The 24,857-nt window shown below is 44.0% G+C and overlaps 1 protein-coding gene across 5 annotated transcripts in view; it reads left to right on the top strand.

Annotated features, from left to right (window-relative positions):
- LOC129704895 (inter-alpha-trypsin inhibitor heavy chain H3-like) overlaps positions 1 to 24,857 on the top strand; it is a 120,428-nt gene that overhangs the window by 48,038 nt on the left and 47,533 nt on the right. For all 5 annotated transcript variants that reach the window (XM_055648304.1, XM_055648303.1, XM_055648301.1 and 2 more), the window contains exons 13-17: positions 4,110 to 4,295; positions 5,083 to 5,219; positions 7,780 to 7,937; positions 17,499 to 17,546; positions 20,429 to 20,470. In XM_055648304.1, the coding sequence (XP_055504279.1) occupies positions 4,110 to 4,295; positions 5,083 to 5,219; positions 7,780 to 7,937; positions 17,499 to 17,546; positions 20,429 to 20,470 (571 nt within the window). The remainder of the gene's footprint in view (positions 1 to 4,109; positions 4,296 to 5,082; positions 5,220 to 7,779; positions 7,938 to 17,498; positions 17,547 to 20,428; positions 20,471 to 24,857) is intronic.

Genomic DNA, 24,857 nt, shown 5'->3' with positions numbered 1-24,857 from the left:
TGCGGGGATACCCAGAGGGAGTGTTGGGGAGGGGGGCGGCGGGGGAAAGAAAGCCCCAGCTGGAGAACACCATGGAGAAGCAACATGGAAAAAAGCCGGGGGAGAAATAACCCGCAATGGAGTGTTTCTAAAGGACCGCCGAGGAAAAACCATATAAACCATATACAAATACAGCACGGAAACAGGCCATCTCGAAGTAGTCCGTGCCGAAAACATTCTAGTCAAGCGCTCAGACCACAGAGGAACCCCCAATTTATTTTTAAATGTAAAAACAAACCACCTTCACTGGAAGCTCATTCCACACAGCTACCACTCTCTGAGGCCCGATGTAACAAACCACGGAGACCAGGCTCGGGAGGAGTGTTGCTCCGCAGCAGAAGGTTTTAAAAGGAAATGCAGGTAAATTCCTTACTCGAAGGTCGTTGTGTGCTATTTTGTGAGAATATGCTACAGGAATGGATGCCGGCGGGAGCAACTGTGATCGCATATCCCACATGGAGCGATTGATGGAGCAGAAGCTCCAATGTGACATGCCCCGGTATATGGAGCCTAGTCACCAGGGGGTTCTGGGACGCCCATAGCAGCACCTTATTGAGGGCTGCATAATGCAACTCCCTCGACAGAGAGGTGCATTAGGAGTCACTTCTGGGCTGACTCTGAAGACAGGGGTTTGGCTGAAGAAACCACAAGTGTGCAGGGGGTGCAGGAACAACACTACCAGCAGCAGGAGCTCGACGAGTGGCCGTCGGGTTCAGGAAGGCAACATCATCATGCAAAACTTCACATCTTCGACGGCAGCACCCCTACGCACCCACCAGCAAACCACGATGAACTGAAGCTGGTGAAAGCTTGAAGGCCATACAACCAGGACAAAGGTCTTTTTTAGGCCACAGCCCAGAACGGCCTTCCTGGAAGATGCGCCAACCTCGTACGCGAGCTCCTCTACCTCCAGGAGCAGATGTAAAATCATGCACACATGTTTGAGGCAGCTCCTGGTCGGGTTGCATAAGTCCTCCCATTCGGATAAAGGTATGGAACCTCATCGATGATGTCTCCAGTCACGGATACAAGTTGGTAATATTAAACTGGTTTGAATATTTACACTGGTTTGGGATAACACTAGATAGTTTATACTGCACACAGGTATGGTTGGAGTTGCCTTTCAAGACAAGGCTCACAAGAATGGGATGTGGACTGATCATTGTCAACAGCCTCAACCCGCATGTGCAATATAGACTTTTCTGAATAACTTCCATGTGATCATTTCCGCTCACAGGGTTGAAGATATTTGAAATTTAACTGGATGAGGCAACGATACACTCAGAGCGTTACAATGGGCTAACTCCAGTTTCCAGATTATTTACCAAATCACTACTATCAGTGCTTCGGCTGCACAGAGCTAACAAATAAGTAGCATGGCCAATCTGGATGATATTGAACATACTGTATTTTACTAAATTAGCCTTATCAGCCACATAGCTATATTTGAGGAATTGGTTCTCACCCATCCAGTTAAATTTAAATTAAGTTGATACCAACTGAAACTATTGATTGTTGGGATACAATCATCCATTTATTGGTCTGGGATCAGCTCTGAGACAAAAAATTAGACCTCTGCTATTTTTAGCTGAAACAATCAAAGTCACAATGATGGACAGCTTTGCTCCACTAAAACCTCTTATCCGTAAATCTTCAGTCATTTCCAAACTGATGCTATTGCCCAAAGATGGGTAATTTACTAATACCATCTCTAGTTACGGAGGCAGATGGGATTAGCATGAGTTATCAAGTGTTCAGTCATGGTATCAACTGCCAATGGACACCAGGTGCAATCTGTGCATTAAAGGGTGTGTGGATATGCATATACGGCATGCACAAGTCCAAGGTGATACACTTTGGTGGTGGTATATGTTAATCACAAAGGTACAATCAAATCAAAGTATCCGGTGATAGTTTTAACAAACCACATTTAGCACTGGTGTATTATTATGCAAAATCAATGACAACACAGAATGAATGTGTGATCACAAAGTATTTAATGACAATGTGGATTGATAGAACACTAACTATTGAGTTGCTTGCATCCAGTTTCAATCAACAGTGAACGAGGCATACAGTGGCGAAGGGTGCATTCTCGCTACACTAGGAAAGAATGTTCTTTTATGTCTTCCTCCATTTGGCCTCAATAGACGGGTCTTGCAAAATTCAGCAAGATACCCGCTTCCGGGTTTTCATAGTGCCTGCCTGCCTGGGTGCCTGCCTGAGTTGGATGATCAGCCATGATCATATTGAATGGCGGTGCAGGCTCGAAGGGCCGAATGACCTACTCCTGCACCTAATTTCTATGTTTCTATGTTTCTATGTTTCTATGTTATACACCTATGGCTCCTGCTGAGGCGAAGAATGAACATAAAACCTTACATGGTTAATTCCGGATAAAAAGATGCTGGTTCAGTTGTGACGTTGAAACCATCTTCTGCATGATATAATCAATCATAGACTGAGAGATCGTTTCTGCGGCTTGGGTTGTCAAACCATGAGCATTAAGAGTGCTCACTACAGATTGCAGGGATAGCACCAAATAGCAGCAATCTGCATAGGAGATGGGAAGCATTGTTTAAGCTTCCTTACGTTTAACTCGGCACGGATGATTGACACATTAAAATTCAGTTTTATGGGATTATAACATTAAGTTACTATTCCATTACTGTGCCTTAAGTACCTCCTAATCATTTGGCTGATGAGTACATAAACCACTCTGTCCGGTCTCACCCTCTGATATCCAGAGAATGAAGGTATCGTCAGCTTAAAACCTCCCAGGTTTAGGGACGCAGAGATATGGGTTGTTAACATTGTACTACATCACTTCACCGATGGGCACCAGCAACATCCCTGCCCATGGTCATACTCACATACTAGTGATTACGCCATGGCACTGAGTACAGCACTATGGGTCCAGTCATTGCAACACTGGATAGGATGATCATATCTGTGGGCTATAATAACATGTTATGATTAATCAAGCAGATTAGACAGGGACACAAGACCAAACTAGAGTTGCATATCCCATGGACCTTGGGTTGTGTGTGATCACGCATTTACACCAGTATGTCAAGGTTTCCTAAGAGCTTTATAGACTGACAGCAATATTATTAGTTACATAAAATCTTGTTAGAAGGAATCACTACGAACCTTCTCCAGATGGTTATATGGGTCTGGCATATACAGGAGTGTACATTGACATTGAGTCTCACTCCACCAAGACCGCTATATCTCAGCAGCAGGGATGGACCACATCCTAGCGGTTGCAGGATGGTCAAACTATTGATCTGTCCAAATATTCAGAATAAACCTATTGCCAGATCAGGGGTATTTGCAAACACTATGTTAGGTATGGTTCATACTTCCTCCAGGTTGAGGGAGGTTACTATTGCCACTATTATTCATTAATAGCATCAACATGTCTATATCTATGTCATGTCTGAATGCATTCTTAATGTTCACGCATCATTGGCCTACTGATGCAGTGTATGATGCCTGGACTCGGTTCCACGGCATGAAATCACAGAGCTTTAAAATCTTCACGTAGTCACTCACGTGACTCCGAAGTAAAATAATAAGATTAAATGAGAAATTACCAGTTTGAAGTTTGATCTTTATTTTATGAGGAGTAACATTGAGGGATTACGTGCCCTCTATCATAAAGTTCAACTGGTATTATGGTTCTCTTATCTTACTATGTTCAGTTCAACAACTGTTTTCTGTGATTTCACACCGCTGCTTTGAAGATTGGCACACATGCGTACTGGACGGAGTCTTCACGTAATCCCTCAACGTTACTCCTCATAAAATAAAGATCAAACTTCAAACTGGTAAGTTCTCGTTTAATCTTACTATTAATTGTCAGCCACAGTCCTTCTTGACTAAGCGAGCTTGTGAGCTGAAACTTAGTGGAGAAAGTGTTGCAAATCCTCACTGTCAAGAATAAATAGTTTTACAAGTACAATCTGCCTGCTTTGGCTCAATGGGAATTTCCAGGTTGCAGATTAATCTTTATTTTAATGAAATGGGGAAATATGCTAAACTATTTAAATATTTCTTTTCCACAGGGTTTTTATGATGAAGTGGCCAACCCCTTGCTTCTTGATATTGAGTTGCAATACCCAGAGATTGCCATTTCAGATTTAACTCAAGCCAGATTCAGGCAGTATTACGATGGGTCAGAAATTGTTGTAGCTGGCAGGATCATAGACAATACATTGGAGTCACTCGCAACAGAGGTTGTGGCACAAGCGGTAAGTGCTCATTGTCAGTCATTCCAATTCATTGGCTGACGTCTTGGATGGGTCATGGATACAGTGCAGTAAGGGGTTATTTAGCCTACTGGTCCAGTAAGTCATTAAGCTAGAAATAGCGCAGTGAAGATTTACTAGGATGTTGCCAAGTCTCGAGGCCCTGAGCTATAGGGAATGGTTCGGCAGGCAAGGAATTTATTCCTTAGAGCGCAGGAAACTGAGAGGTGAATGTTAGAGATGTATAAAATCATGAGGGGAATAGATAGGATAAATGCACAGATTATTTTACAAAATAATGAAAGAAACTATTATTCTCGCTCACAAAAGAATGAAATAAACGATTTGAAAAATGATCCTTCCACATCCTCTAGCCTTCCCAAATCACATCATATAACATTGCCATAATCTCACAGGTAGCCATGACCATTGAGCACACAGTAATGTTCAAAACCGATAGTGATATAAATGACGTTAGTCTATTTTGATTATGTTTGCTGATGAAAAAATCTTGCCTGGGAAAGTTTTATAGACTTTGTAAGAACATTTAATATTAATGAAATATTGCCTACTTAAATGATATCATGCATGTATTCATTATTTATTGTTCCGTTCTTTCAAAATAATTCACAAATTAATTGCCTGACAAGATGGAAAGACACTATTGCAATTTAACTCTTTTGCTAAGTGTCATTAGTTGTAAATTGTGAGAATATGTAAAGGAACAAAGAATAATTCATTTCCCCAAAGTTTACTCAAAGTTCAGCCTAACTCCTTATTTCTCTAACAGGCTAATGAAACCCTGACCTTAAAGGTTGATGTGAACATAGCAGAGGTCGAGAATGTTACTCAACAACAATACATTTTTGGTGACTTTACTGAGCGATTGTGGGCTTATTTGACCATACAACAACTCTTAGACCAAAGGTAATGTCAGAAGAATTTGCTTTCTGAGAAAATGAAATAGCAAACCTTAATCAAATAATATGCATCTAGTTCCACTGAATTGAAAGCAGTGTTTAATGATTTAATAGAACAGAATACAGTTCAGTACAGCACAGGAACACGCCTTTTGGCTTGCAATGCCTGTGCTGAACATAATGCCAAGACAAACTCTTATCTGTTTGCACGTAATCCATATCCCTCCATTCCCTGCATATCCCATCCAACAGACACTTAAACATTGCTATCATATTTGCCTCCATCATCAAACCTGGTATTCCAGCATTACCACCCTCTGTGTAAAGAACTTGCCCCACATATCTCCTTGCAACTTTGCCACTCTCTCCTTAAAACTATGCCCTCTAGTATTTGATATTTCCATCCTGGGATAAAGGTTCTGATTGTCTATCTGACCGATGCCTCTCATAATTTTATATACTTCGATCAGGTCTCCCTTCAACCTCAGGTGATCCAGGTAAAACAATCCAAGTCTGAAGAAGGGTCTCGACCCGAAACGTCATCCATTCCTTCTCTCCAGCGATGCTGCCTGTCCCGCTGAGTTACTCCTGCATTTTGTGTCTATCCAAGTCTGTCAAATATTCCCTTGTAGCCAATACCCTCCAATACCCAGGCATCACTCTGGTAAAGCTCCTCTGCAACCTTTCCAAAGCCTCCGCATCCTTCCTGCAATGGGATGGCCAAGAACAGCATGCAATGCTCCAAATGCGACCTAACCAAATTCTATAAAGCTGCAACATGACTTCCTTGTACTTGATATCTCAGCCAATGAAGGCAAGCATACCATATGCCTTCTTTGCATCTCTATCTACTTCTGTTGCCACTTTCCGGGAATTATGGGCTTGGACCTTGACCCCCTAATGCACCAATGCTATTAAGGGTCTTGCCATTAATTTCATATTTTCCCCTTACATTCCACCCACCGAAGTGCAAAGCCTCACACTTGCTCAGATTAATCCCCATCTGCCATTTCTCCACCCATTTCTGTAGCTGATCTATGGCCTGCTGTAAAATTTGACATCCTTCTTCACAGGCTGCAAACCCAGCAAACTTACTAACCAATGCTATATATATATATATATACCACAAACAACGGAAGTCCCAGCATAGATCCCTGTGGAACTCCATTGGTCACAAACCTCTAGCTGAATATTGCCCATCCACCACAGCCCTCTGTTTGCTATCAATAAACCAGTTCTGAATCCATACAACCAAGTCACTGCTAATCCCATGCATTTTAATCTTCTTGATCAGCCTACTGTGGGGGACTTTTCCAAATGCTTTACTAAAATCCATGTAGACAACATCCACCACACTACTCTCATCAATCAACTTGGTCACCTCCTCAAAAACATATTCAAATGAGTAAAACACTACCTGCCATGCACAATTTCATTTTTAGAACGGGTGTCAAGGGTTATTGGGAGAAGGCAGGAAAATGGGATTCAGAGACAGAAATCTGCCAGAATTAAAAGGCGGAGTAGACTCGATGGGTCGAATGGCCAAATTTTACTCCTACAACTTGTGAACCTGTGAACAATCTTAAAACTTATGGATGTGTAGGGAGGAGCAGCACATGCTCGCTTAAACTGAAGATAGACACAAAAAGCTGGAGTAACTCAGCGGGTCAGACAGCATCTCTGGAGAAAAAGAATAGGTGACGTTTCAGGCTGAGTCTGAAGAATGGTCTCGACCCAAATCGTCGCCTATTCTTTAAAAACCTATGGAGTTGTGATCACCAACTCCATAATGTTCTTCCGCTGAAACACCAGTCACCTGGACAGGCTTGTTTCCCAAAAGTATGTTCCCTTTTTGGGTTCAGGAAACCCTCTTGGATATACCTGCAAAGTCTTCCACGTCTAAGCCTTTGGCACAGAGCAAGTCCCAGTCAATATTGGGGAAGTTAAAGTCATCACCAAGACAACCCATTTGCTTTGGCATCTTTCAGTAATATGTCTACATAACTCTTCCTCTGTCTCCCGCTGGATAATTAGGGGACCTGCAGTGCAATCCCAGTAGAGTGCTAGCATCTATCTACCCACATCGCCTCAACAGACAAGCCCTCCAGTCTGTCCTCTCTGAGTGCCGCTATGACATTCTCTCTGATAGGTAGAGCAACCTTCATCTCTTTGGTTGTTGATTCGTCATTATCTTTACCCCAACTATTGCTGTCACTGTTGCAAACCAGCTCCCAATTAGTTTAATTTGTGCGAAGGAACTGCAGATGCTGGTTTAAACCAAAGATGGACACAAAAAGCTGGAGTAACTCCGTGGGACAGGCAACATCTCTGGAGAGAGTTGGGTGACATTTTGGGTTCGAGAAGAAGGGCCTGAACCCGATGCTGCCTGTCCCGCCGAGTTACTCCAGTTTTTTGTGTTTATCCCCAACTAGAGTAATTTTGGTGTCTATTTTGATTTCTCATGGTCAAAAAGACCATCAATTGTTAGAAGCGTTTGCAGGAATGTTAATGAATGCATTTATTGCAATGCAAATGCTACTAAGTTGATTTCTACCAATTGTATTTAGGATTACTGCGGATGAAATAAAAGCAAAACGTCTAACAGATAGAATCCTGGAACTTTCACTGAAGTACAGCTTTGTCACACCACTAACTTCAATGGTTGTCACAAAACCAAACGATGCAAAGAATGAAACCCTCGTGGCTGACAAACCATCAGAAAATGGTAAGATTTGACGAAGACTACTTGAGTACGATAAGACGACTAAACTAAACTAAAGTAAACTAGACTAAACTAAACCACACTACTCTTCATCTGCAGTTAAACGTTGGATGATAGAAAAGTTAGCACTTTGTTTTAAAAAGTTTTAATTTTTACTATTGCAAAGATTTAATTAACTAGCACAGGGTGGCACGGTGGCAAAGCAGTAAGAGTTGCTGCTAGAGATCCGGGTTCAATCCTGACCTTGGGTGCTGTCTGTGCGGAGTTTGTACGTTCTCCCTGTGACCACGTGGTTTTCTCCGGATGCTCTGGTTTCCTCCCACAATCTAAAAACGTGCAGGTGCGTAGACGAATTGGCTTCTGTAAATTGTCCCTAGCATGTAGGATAGAATGGTGTGCCGGTGATTGTTAATTAGCGTGGACTCAGTTTGCCGATGGGCCTGTTTCACACTGTATCTCTAAAATTATGACTAAAGCAGATTGCTAATAGTAAGATTAAACGAGAGCTTACCAGTTTGAAGTTTGATCTGTATTTTATGAGGAGTTACGGTGAGGGATTACGTGAAGAACCCGCTCAGCACACATGCGCGACATACTTCAAAGCAGCGGTGTGGAATCACAGATAGACACAGTTATTGAAATAAACATAGTAAGACAAGGAGACATCAGTTTATCAGTTTGATACATATTATTGAGGGTGGGAGCGGAGGGCACGTAATCCCTCATCGTAACTCCTCATAAAATACAGATCAAACTTCAAACTGGTAAGTTCTCGTTTAATCTTACTATTTTACTATTTGACTACGTGAAGACTTCAAAGCTCTGTGATTTCAAACCATGTAACAGTTCATACTTCACTCGCTGCCGAAGTCATTCGAGGGAGGAAGTATGTTATCATAATCAACCATGAATCTGTTTGTAAAAAACAATAATGGTGTTATTAACAACATCAAGACCAATTGCTCCCCCGGGCTTAAATTATATATTTTTTGCAGATTCTTTTTCTGCAAATGATACAGGTTCTGTCAGTGGTTTGTTATAAAAGTTTGGAACGTATACTCCCTAGACCACCCTGCAGTAGCCAGGATGTGGTCCATAGGCTCGTCCATCCTCTTAGTTACTGACGTGGAAGCTGTCCTGGTGGAATAAGATTTATACACGTTAGTATTTACTCCAGCAACTCCCAGTACCTGCTTGAGCCACTAGAGATAGTTTAGCTCATCACCCGACCAAGAGGTTTATTGTGGCTGACCCGTAAGGCTTTTTCCTCTCCCTCGGTATTCCTTATTGTGTCGATGTAGATCTCTAAGTGGGTCATGACACATAAAACGTGGTTCAGGTGGGTATGCCCGGAATTTCATGACTGGACCTGATGTTCCTGGTCTGTTCTGTTTGGCCAACCCTTGAATGGGAATGTGACACTATCTGGTGTCATAACCATGTTGTCCAATCGCAGTAGATGGGAGAACTGGCTCTTTGTGTTGAGGTAAGGCCACCAGCATGTCCATCTTCAGGGTAGGCTGTTCCAGGGTGAGTGACCTGGCTGGTGATCATCCCCTAAGGTATGTCAGGATTTCACTGACATCCCAATTTGGGTGTACCTATTTCTGGGGAATGGATTGAATATACCTCTCCTGTATCTGATCACCAGTGAGCGGTACCCAAGTTGAGTAGGCTGACAGAAACATTTCCTTCATTGTGGTGAAGACCTGCCAGGAGCTTCAGTACAGTTTTTTGTTGTAGTTGCATGTGTAATTCCTGTTTTGGAAAAACAGTGTCCCATTTCTTGATGCTCAGGTATATTCCCTAGGATATGCGACGGAATGCTGTCATCAGGTTGATAGTGCTGCTGATCCAAGCACAGCAGTGGTCTTCCCCATTCTGCAATTATTTTAATGACCATATCGAGGATCACTGGGAACCATGCCTGTGGACTTGGTCCACTGTAATTTGCGTAGTACCCGACTGATGAAGCCGTAGTACCTATTGAAGAGGTAGAAGGAAAGGAGAACATAGAAATTAGATTCCCCCCACCCCTCAATACGCGGGAATGTCTCCATTGCCGCTGCCTTGAAATTGGTTTCATGTGACGTAAGTTAGTACGTGGTGATTTGATTGGATATAAGGAATCGATATCTGGTGTCCATATTGCTTAGTAATTTCAGCAAATAATTTTGGTTAAAATGTATGTTTACAGTATTTAGCTCACCTGATAGGTGAATTACTGATGGTCAAAACATGTTTGACGACATACGGTTACGAATTGTTAATAAATTGTCACCTAATATCAATGTTCTCCGCCCAAGTGGTTTGGTATATGCCACCACTGTGATGTTGTTAACTTATAAACGAACATGCAAATTTGGTGGATTATTGAGCAAATGCTTCACTAGAATTAAGTTAATATATAACACGTTTAAATCAATTCACATTGGCACTAAGTATTACCAGCTCAGTAACACATCCGGACACATAAGGTGTTACTCAAAACAGGTGGAAGTGTACAACCATAATCCTTCCTGCCGGTAAATTCCATGATAACACTCCAGATTAATCCATATGCCCCCATATCACAGGTATGGAGATAGTTTTGAACACTAGTATCTCAGCTCATAGGAAAGGTACAATGTTCAGTAGCTGGTAATGCTGCTACTATCCCAATTACTTTGCCACGTAGTTGATTGGTGGTTAATGTTACCATAACTGATAGTCTTAATGAATACCAGATGACAAAGTTGTGGATAGTCAACGTAAATATCTGGATATATGGCAGTGCCCGCTAAATAAGTTAGTAGCTAATGCAGCTAAAGCTGTATCCAAGGATAGAGTGTCATTAATATAGAGACATGCCATGAAGGATGTTTCTTAAGTGTCAGGGCTGGTTGATTCAGGATAGCTTTGACTTAAATGCTGCAATGCTCATCATGGTTACTCCATCCAGGTAATTGCGGTATATCCGAAACTTATATGACAGGTACTGAATAGTATGCATCTTCAAGGTCGATGTCTACCATAAAGTATCCTTGGTTCCATGGTAGTAGTTACAAAACATGAAAGGGTATACCTGGTGAAATACAAGTGGTTTATCAATGATGGTGCGACATTCACCGTCGTGGGAGGGTAGACCCCTTGGGGTGCTTGCTGAATTGGTGGCAAGATATTATTCTATTCCCCTTGTATTTATTTTTTGGTATATAACTACCAAGAGTGATAGCTTCCTAACCAAGCGTGATTCACCCACCCCTTGTTAGTACAAACCCTTCAACTTTATGTGACGGTAGGAACCATACTTATCTGTCTTTATTGGTGTTTTCTTTGGTTTCTGGTTCCTTGTTCTTGTAGGGACGATGTTTGTTGGGGGTGGCGCATTTTTCCTGGGGCCTGCTCTGGGCCGTGGCCTAAAATGCTACGGGTTTGGCATGCAGGCCCCGAGCTTTCACCAGTACCATGAGGTAGACGCCCCTGGTGGACGCGGAGAGGTACTGCTGTCTGGTCTTGTGTGTGGTGCTCATTCCAGACTCTGCCCTCTTGTGCCGAATAGTTTGAACACTTTGTCCAGTTTTTTTAGGATTGGTTTGGTAAATGCCAGGTAGCAGGATCTGCTTGTGAGGTCGGCGTTCTCAGAGTCCTGTTAATTTCATAGATTGAGGGCAGGTTTGTGACTTCACTAGAGAAGTTATGGGGTATACCGTTGAACAGTAGGGTCAGGTGTTTTGCCATACTACCCTGCCCTTCTGGAATGAGCAGGTGGACATGATAGCCGACGTCAGGGTATCAAATGCATTTTTTAAATATTTAGGTTAAATGCGCTGCTCAATGTATCCCCCAATAATGGCGGGCACTTTGAGTAAATGCAATTTAGGGGAGGCGTGATAAACGCAACGCCTCATGGCTACCTGTCTTGGAGAGGTTTTTTGGAAAAGACAGGTAGTAGGCTGGCCATCAGTTAAGACGGAAGCCATCTCGCTCGTGGTGAAACGACGTAGCGGCCACACCCAGCAGCTCTTCCTGTTCCTGTACCTCAAGCGTACTCCCGATGTTGTTCAGCCAGTGCCCCTCTTCTTGACCAGCCCAGCCCTGGTCGCCAAAGCTGTCCTCGAATGAGGAAGAAGCAATGGCCAGTGCATGAGGCACTGTGGAGGGAGTGCCTGAACTCCCTCTGCGAAACTGCTCCCCATAAGCAAGTCTCGCTGGAGCTTATGCTCCACGAGCCGCTCCATGCGGCTCAGGCGGCTGTCTCTGCCCTAAGCGGGCGGTGAGACGTCCCCGTCCGGCCAATCGGATACCACCGGCCGGATGTCTTGACATCCAGTCCGCTGCTCAGGCGCTAGTGGAACTGGGCTCGGCTCGGTGTCGGGGATGGCGGAGCGCCGGGTTGGCGGTCCTACCGCCCTCTGTCCCCCTGTGATGAGACGCCTGTCTGCTGGAGCCGAGCTGGGGACAGGTTTCTTGGAGAGTCTTGTTCTGTTCTTTGTTCTTGGCTGTTGGAATAAGCAAAGAACTCTCCTTTGCCAGTTAAACCGACCTCAGAGTAGACTTACCTGATGGTCCGTTTTTAAACTGTAGCGCCTGACTCCCGCTGTCTCTGGACTGGAACCCGGCGCAGCTCCCTGTCTGTGGGCCGCAGCGTGTGCGGTCCTGGTGGCGTCTTTCCCCCTTCCGTGAACGGAACACTCCTTCCCCGGAGTCCAACGGGGGCCGCTTGCGTCCGGACTGGCACCGGTGCAGCTCCCTGTCCGTGGACCGCAGCGTGTGCAGTCCTGGTGGCGCTCTCCCCCTTCCGTGAAACGGAACACTCCTTACCCGGAGTCCAACGGGGCTACTTTCTTCTGCTGCTTTGCTCCACCTGGAGCAACAAACAGACACAAGTCGCTGTTAACCCAAAGGTAAGACTTACCTAAAGCTTCCTTTCAGGGTTGTAGCGGCAGTGCCTAACTCCCGCCTGCCGCTGTTGCCTGCTGAAACATAATGCCGCGCATGCGTGCTGAGCGGGTTCTTCACGTAGTCACTCACGTGACTCCGAAGTAAAATTAACATTATTTAAAATCTCAATATTTAAGCATATTTTGAAAGGTCAAGTTCCCACTATAAATGATAACTGATTTGAAATAAAGTTCAATAAATTTAAAAACTTGACTTTTACAATTAATAAATTGTGAACAAACTGGAGTAATTTTGTATTACCATTGATGGCAAGATTTTACTTCAGAAAGACAGTGATAAATCATCCATCAATTTGCACCTGAGAGATAATTTCTTAGTTTTATAATTAAACGAGTGCAATGCTATGTAATAAAACAGCCACTCAAGGATCCTAAGTGGAGAGTAAGATAGGGGAAGTGTCTGTCGGAGAGTGTATTTTCTTTGTTTTCAATTTTTTTTCGATGTAAATTTGCACAGTAGTTATCACATATCTTTAATCGGGCACTACTGGACTTTATCTTGCACTGAATGTTATTCCCTTTATCATGTATCTGTACAATGTGAACTGCTTGAATGTAATCACATATAATCTTTCGCATGACTGGATAGCACACAACACAAAAACTTTTCACTGTATCTCGGTTCACGTGACAATAAAACAAGTTAAAATAAACTAAACCAAAAAGGGACCCAACGAATTACCCAAAACGGCACCCATTCCTTCTCTCCAGAGATGCTGCCTGTCTCGCTGAGTTACTCCAGCTTTTTGTGCCTATCTTCAGTTTGAAGCAGCATCTGCTGGTCCTTCTTACACAAGCTGAAAAATATGCCTGGTATAATTTTCCCAGGGAAATATAATCTTGCAGTTTCTGCTAGGTAGGATTACTTGGATATGCAACACTGATATGCAACATGGCCCAACCAGTCCATGATGGCATTTATGTCCTATTCATGTCCCTTTCCATGCGTCTTCATCTGTCAGTCTGAGCTTGTGTAAAACCTATGCCTTTCACCACAGTAGTTAGAGTGGTAAATCAGCTAACACAACTAGTTGAATGTTTAGTTTAGTTTAGTTTATTTTGGAAACAGGCCCTTTGGCCCACCGAGTCCACACCAAACAGCGACTCCCCCGCCCCCACACTAATTCTATCCGACACAATAGAGACAATTTACAGAAGCCAATTAATCTACGAACCTTCAAGTCTTTGGAAAATGGGAGGAAACTGGAGCATCCTGAGGAAAACCACATGGTCAAAGGGAAAACATACAAACTTCATACTGGGTCTCTGGCGCTGTAAGGCAGCAACTCTTCCGTGGCCCAATTCCCGACCTAAAATGGATTAATAGTTGAATAGTTTGATGGTATTGGTAATAGTAGTAATAGTAGCATTGGTAATTTAATAGTGATGATAATTGTTCAATTAGTTTAATAGAATGGTTTAATAGTAATGGCAAATATACTGTAGTGGCTTCCGGTAGGCCGCGCGGCTCTGACCAGCAGCGGCCTCTGCAGTCTGTCCGCGTTTTTATTATTTTTCTGTCTGTGTTTTAATGTAGTTTTTTGTTATTTTTTTGTTGGGGTGTGTGTGTGGGGGGATGGGGGTGGGGTGGGAGGGGGGGGGAAACTTTTTAAATCTCTCCCTGCACTGGAGACCCGACCTTTTTTTCTCGTCGGGTTTCCGTTGTCGTTGGGGCCGCAACGAGGAGCGGCCTCCAACAGGAAGAAGCCAGGGACTCTGGTGCTACTCACCGTCGCCGTCGCGGGGCTGGCCGAGTCCGGAGCGGTTGGAGCGGTGGAGGAGCGCTGCTGCTGCTGCTGCTGCTGCTGCTGCTGCTGCTGCTGCTGCCGCTGCTGCTGCTGCTGCTGCCGCTGCTGCTGCTGCTGCTGCTGCTGCCGATGCCGCTGCTGAGTCGGAGGCTGCTGCTGCGGGTCTGCGGACAGCGGCGCCTGGAGCCCGCGGATCCCTGGAGAGAGACCGCTTTTCGGGGCTCCTGCAATGGCGAATTCTCCCGCCCGTGTTGCGGGGTTGAAGAGCTCCTGGAGCGGGGCCTCACTACACCGCCCCGCGCGGCTGGAATGGCCGCGGGACTTTGCGAGCGCACACCGGGGGCTCCAACACCAAGACCCGGTGTGCGACCTCGCACCACCCGGCGTGGCTTCAATGGCCGCGGGACAATCGCCATCGCCAGCCGGGGGCTTTGACTTTGACTCTGACATCGGGGGGGGGGAGAGTGCAGTGGAGAGATAAGTTTTTTTTTTTTGGCCTTCCATCACAGCTATGTGATGGATGTTTTATGTTAAATGTAATTATGTTGTGTCTGGGTCTATTTGTGTGTAATGTATGGCTGCAGAAACGGCATTTCGTTTGGACCTCTAGGGGTCCAAATGACAATTAAATTGACTCTTGACTCTTGACTCTTGATGGAAATGTAGTGATTTTAATATTTATTTGTGATCAAGTGGCTGGTCAAATTTGTAAAGAAAGCCATGAATTTAAGTCAAGGCACCATTTATTGAGGAGTAACATTGAGTATTGTGATTCTGTGAGCCAGAAAAAAACTGCAGCCATCTTATGTAGAATTCCAAAAGAAGAAATTAGCTGCATGGGATGCTAATTGGCCCTAAACACAATGCCAATGTGGAATGTAAATCCTCCCACTAGGTTACGCAAGCACTTTTTATGGTAGAATTACTCAGACTTGTATTGGTTACATAATAAATCGATTTTACACAAAGCTTCTTTGTAACTATCAATTTGGAACATGTAAAGTTGGTTAAATTAAAATGGTACAATATTTGAAAGGGGGCGTCCTTAAAAATGAGTAACATGCATCGGAGTGCTGAAGGGAGAGAAAATAGTAGCAGATTAGTCAATGTTCTAAACAGGTATATCAGCTAAAGGCAGCGCAATGGTGTAGTGCAGGGGTCAGCAACCTTGTTCTGCATAGGGGCCGGGACGCATGTCTGTGAGCGGATGGCAGGCCACATCTATCACGTGTACACATGGATCCTGCCTCGGATGGCAGGCATCAAATCACATGTTCACATAGGACCCGCCCCTTCGAGGACACCACGCCCCTAGTTATGGGCTCCGCTCTATGACCTTTGGTTGCAGGCACTCACGAACATGGCGCACCTACGGACCATTGCCTTGTCTCTGTCCTGAAGGCGGTGGCTCAAATACTCATACTCACTCGTCCCCGGCCTATTGACAACCCCAATCCCGACATAGAAGGTGCACGGCCGTGCCGGCGGCTTTGCGCAGGATGCGGTGCAGCCACACTCGGCGCTGCCTTGCTCGCTCGTCCCATTGCAGCTGCCAGCGCAGGCCTCCTTGCGTCCTTGCGTCACCATGCCTGGGCACCGGGGCCTTGGGCCCGGGAGGTACCGGATATGACGGAACACTGTGGGCCAGATAATTACGGGGGGAAAAATACGCCTACGGGCTGGATCATTTCAGGTTACGGGCCACATTTGGCCCGGGAGCCGTAGAATGCTGACCCTGGTGTAGTGGTAGAGTTGCTGCCTTACAGCGCCAGAGACCCAGGTTTGATCCTGCAGGTGACTGCGGGTGCTCTCTGTACACATGGATCCTGCCCCGGATTTATAGGTTAATAGGATTTTGTTTACAAAAATTGTAAATTGTCCCTAGTGTATAGGATAGTGCTAATGTACGGGTTGATCGCTGGTCAGTGCGGACTTAATGGGCCGAAGAGCCTGTTTCTGCGCTGTGTTTCTAAAGTCTAAAGCTAACATGTTCCTATTTAGTTCAGTTTTTAGTTTACTTCAGTTTAGTTTAGTTTAGAGATACAGCTCGGAAACAGGCCCTTCGGCCCACCGAGTCCGCGCCGACCAGCGATCCCCACATATTAACACTACCCTACACCCACTGGGGACAATTTTTACACCAAGCTAATTAACCTTCAAACCTGTACATCTTTGGAGTGTGGGAGGAAACCGAGGATCTCAGAGAAAACCTAAGCAGGTCACAGGGAGAAAGTACAAACACCGTACAGACTGCACCCGTAGTCAGGATCGAACCCGGGTCTCCAGCGCTGCATTCACTGTAAGGCAGCAATTCTACCGCTGCACCGCCGTACTGCCCAAAGTTTTACCCAAACTTAAATTGTCAGCTGGATGTAGTGCAGTGAGATCACAAAAATTCGGTGTGCAATTCCTTGAACAATCTGATCCAACCATTTTGTCATATTTCCTGGTAATAAATAGTGATATGGGGCAAAATCTGTTCCAAATATCGCTATGAATAATTTGTTTCTGCAATTTGCTGAGTGACCCATTTTAATTAATGAACATTTATTAATTTGTGCTAAATTACTTCAAAACTGTTAAACGATCATATGATTTTTCAAATCTCATCGAAATACAGCATGTTGAAGCTTTGATGAGGTGGGTACTACAAGATAATGTGAAACTGAAGTCCAATTATCCATTTTCTTCAGTTTCTTTCAACCTGACAAAGTATGCAGCTAACATTTTAATTTAAAATGTGACATGCACTTGTTCATATTAACATGATTCTGCAAAGGTGCCACAATGTAAATACAATTTCCGTGGATGCAACTTGTTCACAAAACATTTAAATATGAATATAAATGCCATATATTTCCATTCCCTTTCAGAAAATGGCAGGGAGCCGTTTCCTATGAGAAACAACAGACAAAGAAAAAGTAAGTTATTTGAAACAAACTTTAATCTTGTCCTAAACAGAATCACTTATGAAAGTAGAACTTAAAGCTTCATTATATAGAAAGTATGAGTGACCACAGCTAATTTCAACCTTGTTTAGGTGAAATTTGCAAACGAACCTGTGCTTGATTTTAACCAATCATTCCCCAATTTCATATTGGATTAAGCAGCTGTGCAAATAGAGCAGATGAGTTACTGGTATTGTGCAGGAAGGAACTGCAGGTCCTGTTTTAAACCGAAGATGGGCACAAAGTGCTGGAGTAACTCAGCGGGACAGGCAGCATCACTGGAGAGAAGGAAAGGGTGATGTTTTGGGTCGAGGCCCTTCTTCAGACTGGTTTGTTATTGTCACGTGTATCGAGATGCAATGGAAATCTTTGTTTTGTGTGCTGTCCAAGCAAATCATACCCTACATCAGTGGAATCATATCATACATGAATACAGCAGGTAATGAAATAGAGTACAGAATAAAGGGTTACAGCTGTAGGGAAAATGTAGATAAAAATAAGCGCAAAGGCTGCAATGAGATAGATTGGAAGATCTGGAATACATCCTTTGCCTATGAGAGATCCATTCAAGTCTGATAATAATGGTGAACAGGCTATTTTTCAATCTGGGGGTACGTGTATTTTAAACATTTGCATCTTCTGCCCGACAGGAAAGGAGAGAAATGGGAATGATGAGGGAGTGAATGATCCTTGATAATTTTGGCTGCTTTCCCAAGACAGTGGGTAGTGCAGTTGTAGTAGACAGGGAAGAGGCTGGTTTGTGTGATGTAATGGGCTGTGTCCACAAATCTTTCCAATTTCATGCATTCATGAGCAGAGTAGTTGCCATGCCAAGCTGTGATGTATCCTGATGGAATACTTTATATGGTGCATCAACAGACATTGGTAGGAGTCATAGGAGACGTGCTGAATGTTTTTAGTCTTCTGATGAAGTAGAGACCCTGGTGTGCTTTTGTATTGCCATTTTGTCAACTCTGTTGGACCTGATCAAATTGTTGATAATAATTCCACACATGTCCTCAAAGCTCTGAACAATCTCCACTTCAGCATCATCGATGCAGACTGGGGTGTGTACTCCACCCTACCTCCTGAAGTTGGTGACCAGCTCCTTCCTTTTGCTGATATTGCGGGACAGATTGTTGCCTTGACACTATGCTAAAATGCTCTCTATTTCCTTCCTCCACTCTGTCTCATCGTTATTTGAGATCCATCCCACGATGATAAGCCATCTGCAAACGTATATGGAATTAGAGCAGGATCTAGCTAAATTGTCACTAAAGGGCTGGCGCGCAAAGATTTTGTACATCACAAATTCCTGCGACACCGCACGCAGCCGCGTGTCACTGCCTATGTCATCACACACCATGTGTGCATTATGCGTACCATGCACACATCACATGCGTGTCACATCGCGCGCGGCGTGCGGCGTGACGCGTAAATGATGTTGCGTAATTTCCACACAAATAATGGCCAAGTGGGACAGGCCCTTAAGGATGCATCTTACAGGACACACCGATGAGAATGATCATGGAAGATTGCAATCTATGGGTGAGGAACACAAAGATGCAGTTGCAGAGGCAGGTGATGGTTCCAAGGTACAGGAGTTTGGAGATGAGTTTGATTGGAATGGAGTCAAGAAATTGGTGTCTGATGTAGGATTCCTTGTTATCCAGATGTTCCAGGGATGACTGTAGGGCGGGGGTAATGGTATCTTCCATGGACCTGTTGCGATTGTGGGTGAATTGCGGTGGTTTGAGGCTGTCTACGAGGCTGGAGTTTGTTTGCACCACGGCTAGTTTCTCGAAGCACCTTGTGATGGAAGATGTCAGACCCACTTGAGAGTCATTCTTAATGCACGCTACACCTTAGCGCCCAAGCAGAATACAAATGAAGGAAGTGAACAAAGTCAGTGGGAGATAGAAGAACAGAAACCCGAACATCAACAGAAACTGGAAAGTTGAGAAGGGTCTCAAACCGAAACGTCACCCATTTTCTCTCCAGTGATGCTCCTGTCTCGCTGGGTTATTCCAGCTTTTTGTATCTATCTCTGGAAAGCTGACTGTAGTGTGAGGTGTGCGTGAGGTCTTTGGAATTGCAATCAGTTCCATGCTAAAAGAGTTTTACATGTGGGCAATTAAGAGTAGGGAACAAAAGGCATAGAATAATCGATTAGTTATGATAAACATTAATGATTTTATGATTTATTGTAGAGTTTGTAGAAAAGGGAAGAAGTTACATTTAGGAAAATAAAAGATTTTTTAATCTATCTACTCAGTTATAACTTGATTTTTTTTAATGCATTGGCATGAGTTAGAATTCCATTGTAACCATTGGAAATTGTTTCAATAAAAATAACAGCAGGATTAAGTCACTTGACTCCTGCATCTGCGCAGTCATATTTCCTTATTTCTTGACAGCTTTAGCATCTGTAAATGTCTGCCTTGGACAGCTGAACATCTGTGAAATAGGGATTCTGATTGTAAGCAACCCCCTCTTTGCAGATATTTCTCCCTCAGTTAAACGTTGTCCAAACTGGTCAAAGTTATGTTTTTGGTTTTGGAGATACAGCATGTAAACTGGCCCTTCAACCCACCAAGTTCATGCCAGCCATCAAACTCCCATTCACACTAGTTCTCTGTTATTCCCACTCTTGCATCCATTGCCTACACACTGAGGGCAATTTACACAGGCCAATTAACCTACACACCCACACAGTCACAGGGGGAGCGTGCAAGCTCCACACAGGTAGCACAGAAGTCAGTATCAAACCCAGATCTCTGGCACTGTGAGCTAGTGGTTCCACCAGCTGTGTGACTGAGCCACCCCTAATGTATTTATTAATGATTATGTTTCAGGATTACATTCACATCATGGTGTTTCGATGTCCAGTCACCCAGGTGAGTTTTCCTCTCAAGAAATGTTTTCTCGTTTAAGGCGGTGTCTGACTTTAAGGTTTCAAATAGAAGATTTAATTTGTTACTATATGTTTTATCTATTATTCCAACAGTTACCCAGAATCTAGTAGAAAGTTAATAGTTGACAAACTATCAATTATTAATGTTATTTGATATTGTTATTTTTATTCCTAATTATTTTGAAAACTGGCTATTTTTTAAATAGCATGTAAGGTAAAATATACCTCACTTAGGTATCCCAAATATGCATCCGTGCTTGTGATAAAACACCTCATAATGTGCTTTAGTTAGGTATGTTGCAAAACCTACCTGAATCGTCGTTGAGAATCTGCCCCAGGCCGTGTGCGCGATTTTGGCGCTGTTTAGAGGGGGCGGGTTTAAAACGCGATTTTCACTAGGCTGTTGCAATCGAAAATGTTCAGCCTAGTAAATCATTAACGAAAAATCGCTGAAAGACCCCGTCGCAAAAGGTATTATTAGTTTTTATGGCCTTGTATAATAGTTATAGTAGTTTAAAAATCACTCTCTCAACCCGCGACCTCTCGCAGCCCCAGGGTTTTATAAAGCAAACAATTAAAGGTATGTACCTTATTTTTACATTAAAAGGGGCTTCTTAAGAACCCTGTATATAAAGTTTTCTATAGCGAGTAGTTCATTTTGGGCTCTTTATATCCCGCAGTATTTTTCTGGGCATTTGAGGGCACAAATCCAGCGCAATGTGAACGTTCTAAACCAGCGCATTCACAGGAACCCACTAGAAAGCCGATTTAAAATGGACTTTAATTTACAGCAATTGAACACTAAATTCCTTCCATTTGGCCTATAAATTGATGTAAATGAGATTTAAAAATCATGTTTTATTGTGAATTATTTGTGAATATTATTTGGACGCTTAGGCTATTTAAAAATGTTAATCATTTATTAAGAAATGGATAGATGTTTAGATCTGGTAATTGAAGTTTGAAATTAGCTACAATTGGGTAACTAATTTTACTTCGGAGTCACGTGAGTGACTTCGTGAAGAAGCCCGCTCAGGGCGCAGGCGCGGCATTACGCCCAGCAGTGCAACAGCGGCGGCAGCTGGAGTCAGGCTCTCCAGCTGCACTTTAAAAACGGACCGTCAGGTAAGTGGACGGTGCGTTGGGAAACCGGAGAGAGTTGGCGTTAGTATTTTTGCACAGCAAAATGTCCCAACGCAGAAAACTTTCTCAGAAAACTGCCCGTGCTCTAACTCCACCGGAGGAGCCTATTCCAGCGGGGCAGCAACAGGCGGCAGTACCGCTTGAGCAGCGGTTTGCAATTCCCGAGACCGAGCCGGTCCCAGTCACGCCAGAGCCTACACGGCGGGCTGGGAAAGCCACCAGGAAAACCAATCGGCCGGTCGACTCCGACTCGTCGGAGGGGGAAATGTCCTCCCCAAAACGGAGGAGAGACAACCGCCTGAGTTGCATACAGCAGCTCTTGGAGGGGATGGTCTACCGAGAACAGCAGCGCTCTCGGGCAGACAGGACAGGCGCCTCCTCCATAGTGTTGAGCCCGGCACTTCCCTTTGCAACCTCAGACCTAGAATTGGAGGTTAGCATTGGTGACCAGGGCAGGGCTGGTCTGGAAAAGGGGCAGGTGGAAGGAGTCGAGAGTGTGCAGGGTGTGCAGGAAGAACAGCTGCTGGGTGTTGTGGATCGTTTTGTCGCTACCCCACGGGTTGGAGCACCTTTGGAGCCGAGGATGGCGGCCAGTATAAATCACCTGTCGAATAAACCTCTTCAGGAGAAGGTGCTCGCCCAAGTGCTGGACGAGCACACAGCCCCAGACAACTGCGAGGCTCTTAAGGTTAAGAGTCTCAATAGTCAAATCTGGGGAAATGTGGGGGGACCAATGCGGGCACAAGAAGTGAAACTCCAGCGGTTACTTCGCCTCCTCACGTCGGCCATTACAGCTTATGCTCGGTGCGTACAGACGGAGGAGATGACTACACACCAGCAGGATGTGCTCGCATTAATGTGCACAACTCAGTTTGAGTTGAATAACCTTCGGAGAGAAAACATCAGACCTGCCCTCAACCCAAAGTTTGCCGGCTTGTGTAAAACTCCATCTATGGAATCCGACTCATTATTATTTGGGAATGACCTCAATAAACAACTCAAGGACATGGAGGAGGCATCCAAAACCTTTAGCCTCATGAGGGCAGGCCCAGCGACAAACAAGCCGAGAACATTTCTCACACCCAGGCGGCAGCACACCACTGCATCCACCAGTCGGCGTCCGGAACATGGGACTGGTGAAAGCTTGGGGCCGCACTATCCCCAGAGACCTTTTTTAGGTCAGGGCCCGCCGCGGACCCCCTGGAAAATGCGCCTCCCCCCAACATCGCCAGCACGTCGACAAGGCAAAGCACAACGGAAGAAAAAAATCACAAAGCCGTCAATAACCATGGAGGTAGGTGGATCTGGTTCCTACCCGCATACAGAGAATAAGGGTGCCTTACTAACAGGGGGAAGGTTATACTTGTTTAAAGAAGCATGGCGAATGATCACTGATGATAAATATATACTCAATAGCATTGGAGGGTATAAAATTGAATTTATTTCAAAAATACCACCAGTTCAACACCGGCCCGAAAGGGTATTTTTTCTCTCCAAAAAAGAACAACAGGAGGGACAAGCTGAACTGGTGAGACTTATAAACAAAGGGGTCATAGAAAAAACTAAACATGAGCCCTTGGAATTTGTTTCCAACATATTTACAAAAACTAAAAAGGATGGTGGATGTCGCATCATCATTGACTTAACATCCCTGAATGATTTTGTTAAGTATATACATTTCAAAATGGAAACATTTGTGACTGCTAGACAACTGATTTCCAAAGGATACTATATGGCAAGCATTGATCTCAAAGATGCTTACTATCTGGTACCTATACATAAGGATTATAGCAGATACCTTAAATTTATCTGGATGGGGGAGCTGTGGCAGTATAAAGCACTGCCTAATGGGCTTACTTCAGCCCCAAGACTATTCACTAAAATATTAAAACCAGCCATGGCAACGTTAAGGAAACTTAATCATATAGTCATGGCATATTTGGACGACATCCTCATAGTTGGGAAAACTATGGAATTGGCTGTAGCAGCAGTATCAGCTACTAAACAGCTCCTAGAAGCTCTAGGGTTCGTCTTACATCCAGATAAATCCAAGTTAAATCCATCCACTATAATGGACTACCTGGGGTTCACAATGAACTCAGTCCAAATGACTATTACCCTGCCAAGGGAAAAGATGATTGCATTAGTACAATCATGTAATAACTTAAAGATTAACAAAAAACCAACTATTCGACAAGTGGCAGCAGTAATTGGCAAAATGGTAGCAGCATTTCCAGCTATCCAATTTGGACCTTTGCACTATCAAAATTTACAAAGAGCAAAGGTAAAGGCACTAAAACAACATAAAGGTCATTATGACCGAGTCATGAGTTTACCCCCTGAAGCAATATCAGAGCTACAGTGGTGGATACAAAACATTTGGCATAGTTGTAGTCCTATTGTTATTACTAATGCTACTTTAGTACTCCAAACAGATGCCAGTGCTAAAGGGTGGGGAGCAACTAACTCCATATCCAGCACAGGTGGTAGATGGACTAACTTAGAATCATCATTACTATCTACACTGGGCATTAATTATTTGGAAATGTTGGGCGCCTTTTATGGTTTGAAAGCATATGTATCCAATATGCATCACTTGCATGTTAGATTACAAATAGACAATACTACGGTGGTGGCTTACATTAACCATATGGGCGGCATAAAATTTTTATCATGCGACAAATTGGTCAATACGATTTGGCAATGGTGTGTCGAAAGACATATTTGGCTTTCAGCTACCTATCTACCAGGTAAGCTAAATACAGTGGCGGACACCAGGTCACGCAAATTTAATGACAACATCGAATGGATGTTAAATCCTAAAGCATTTGCTAAAATTGTAAAGCAATATGGGAAGCCAGATATTGATTTATTTGCATCAAGACTGAATCACCAATTACCTACGTATGTCGCGTGGGAACCAGATCCAGAGGCAGCAGCGGTAGATGCATTCACGCTGGATTGGGGAAAGTTATTTTTCTATGCCTTTCCTCCCTTCTGCCTCATCAGTCGGGTACTTCGCAAAATCCAGATGGATTCAGCATCTGGAATTTTGGTGGTGCCCGACTGGCCTACACAACCATGGTTCCCAATACTCCATGACATGGTGGTGGAATCACCAATGGTGTTTCCCAGTCATCCAGGGTTATTGACTCACCCAGTGTCAGGCATCAGCCATCCATGCCATCAAGACATGAATCTCCTGGGTTGCAGATTTTAAACCGACC

The sequence above is a fragment of the Leucoraja erinacea genome, chromosome 16, assembly GCF_028641065.1.
Source record: "Leucoraja erinacea ecotype New England chromosome 16, Leri_hhj_1, whole genome shotgun sequence".
Lineage (NCBI taxonomy): Eukaryota > Metazoa > Chordata > Chondrichthyes > Rajiformes > Rajidae > Leucoraja > Leucoraja erinaceus.
This window is presented reverse-complemented; position numbering and strand designations above follow the sequence as displayed.